The 1,871-nt window shown below is 34.7% G+C and overlaps 1 protein-coding gene across 1 annotated transcript in view; it reads right to left on the bottom strand.

The window, feature by feature from the left end:
- Positions 1–1,132: 1,132 nt before the first annotated feature.
- LOC100303688 (interleukin-15) overlaps positions 1,133–1,871 on the bottom strand; it is a 3,074-nt gene continuing 2,335 nt past the window's right edge. Inside the window, 1 exon segment of the mRNA NM_001303182.1 lies at positions 1,133–1,541. Within this exon segment, the coding sequence (NP_001290111.1) occupies positions 1,431–1,541 (111 nt within the window). The 3' untranslated portion in view covers positions 1,133–1,430.

The following is a 1,871-nucleotide window of genomic DNA, read 5'->3' as shown; positions in this document are numbered from 1 at the left end:
AATTTATAACAGTTACTTTCTGGTTTCTAATCTCACTGTATTTAGGTCTTACTGTTGCTACAGGCTGTCACTTGGAAAGCAACTGATTGAGAAGAGGGTGGGGCTGATCTCTTTGTGGCTAAGATGATTGACACTATTTTACTTTTCAGAGTCATCGTGGGTGGGGGCAAAGCACTTCGCTGTGGGAAGAGAAGTGGAGCAACAGATACCGACGCTGTGAGTATTTTCTCAGTTTTGGCAGAAAGCTAGCATTAGGCTTATTTTCTCTTCACAGCATTCAAGAAAACTGCTGTGTTTTCCATTGTTAGTCTGTTTTTAACTATGACTTGAAATACTCCATACCACACCCACCAGCAAAACACATCAAAGACTAAATGATAAAATGATAACTGTTGTAGTATGGCTTACTTTCATCAATTACATTTTGAATCGCTAGCATTTAGTGGTGGTTTTAGGGTTGTAAAATATGTTCTTCTTAGTTGTTTCCTTCTGCATAAATATTAGAATGTCACGTGACTGACTCCATCTTCATTTGAAGCACATTTCCGAGGTTCCACAAAAAGATTTTTGTGAATACTTAATGCAGTACGTATTTGCTTGGATTTAAACATTAATTATCAATTTTGTGTCAGCCATTGCTGGAAAGAACTGGCTATGTAAGTGTTCTGGGGTGTTGGTACTTAAGTTTACCTGTATATTTATTATTTCAACTGCTTAATTGTTTCAGTTGTCTCTGGAGACTTTTGAGAACCACATATTTTCTTGCAGCGTGGAGAAAAATAGTCCCGCAAAAAATATATGAGACTGTGTAGCTAAGTAGAACAGATGGTTTAGGATCACTTTGGGTATTTTTTGGAGGGGCAAGTAGTTTGGTACTCTTGCATTTATTTTTCCATGGCATACCCTCTGCTGTATGCCAGCATAATCTGGTATTTTATATCAATTTTCAAAAACTGGGAAGACCTAGATTAGCTGCAAGTGTCTTGTTTTGAATACGGTACCTGAACACTTGTATACTGGTAAATGTTGTTGGCTTTTTAATTATAAATATTTTCTAAGCAGGTTAATGAGTCACCAGTGAAAGACAGTATCATTTAAAAAGGAAGACTCTAAACATGATTTTCATACATTACTGAAATTTATTAAATGTCATCTAGAAGAGACTTTTAAAAATTCTTTCAGTAAATACTTGTCACTTTACTGACAAAGTGAGAATCAATCAGTTTTCCAACATACATTTTGAGCCCGTAGGGCTTACAGAAAGGATCAAATATGATCTTAGAACAGACGTCTTATCACCCGGACTAAGAGCATACAGTGGTCCCAGAATGGACAGCATATTAGTTAGCCACGGGATAAAATATATAAATTATTTGTAATTAAATAGTTAAATAAATAATATAGCAGTAAAAATAAAAATGATTAGTTGCTTATTTTTGCATAGATCTCAGAAGGTTGGTCAGTTGTTGAAGAAAATCAGGAAAATTTTTCTTGTCGTTAGCTTCACAGATCTTGCATTCACCTCCTGTGGGACTTAGATCCTGCAATACAGTAAATTTTGTTAATTGGTTATAGCTTTCTTGCCAGATAGTTTTAGAATCATGGGTTTATGGCACAGTTTTCTGAACTACTACTTACATAAATAATTGTTACTCTTCTAAAACAGCGTAAGGTGACTTACATGATTTAGCAAAGAAAACAAATCTCATACTTCTTAAAATGTTGACTTGTATAGTTAATTTGGCCCAACTGTTTTAATGTCTTGGATTTTCATGCAAATAGATGTTGTCAAGTAGTTTGACATTACAGTATTGCTGTACAAAATGCTGTATTCTTAAGCAACCATAACACAATGGCCTTAAGGCAAAAAA

Source organism: Meleagris gallopavo, chromosome 4, assembly GCF_000146605.3.
Source record: "Meleagris gallopavo isolate NT-WF06-2002-E0010 breed Aviagen turkey brand Nicholas breeding stock chromosome 4, Turkey_5.1, whole genome shotgun sequence".
NCBI classification, from domain to species: Eukaryota; Metazoa; Chordata; class Aves; order Galliformes; family Phasianidae; genus Meleagris; species Meleagris gallopavo.
Note: the sequence above shows the minus strand (reverse complement) of the source record. Positions and strands in the feature narration are given on the sequence as shown.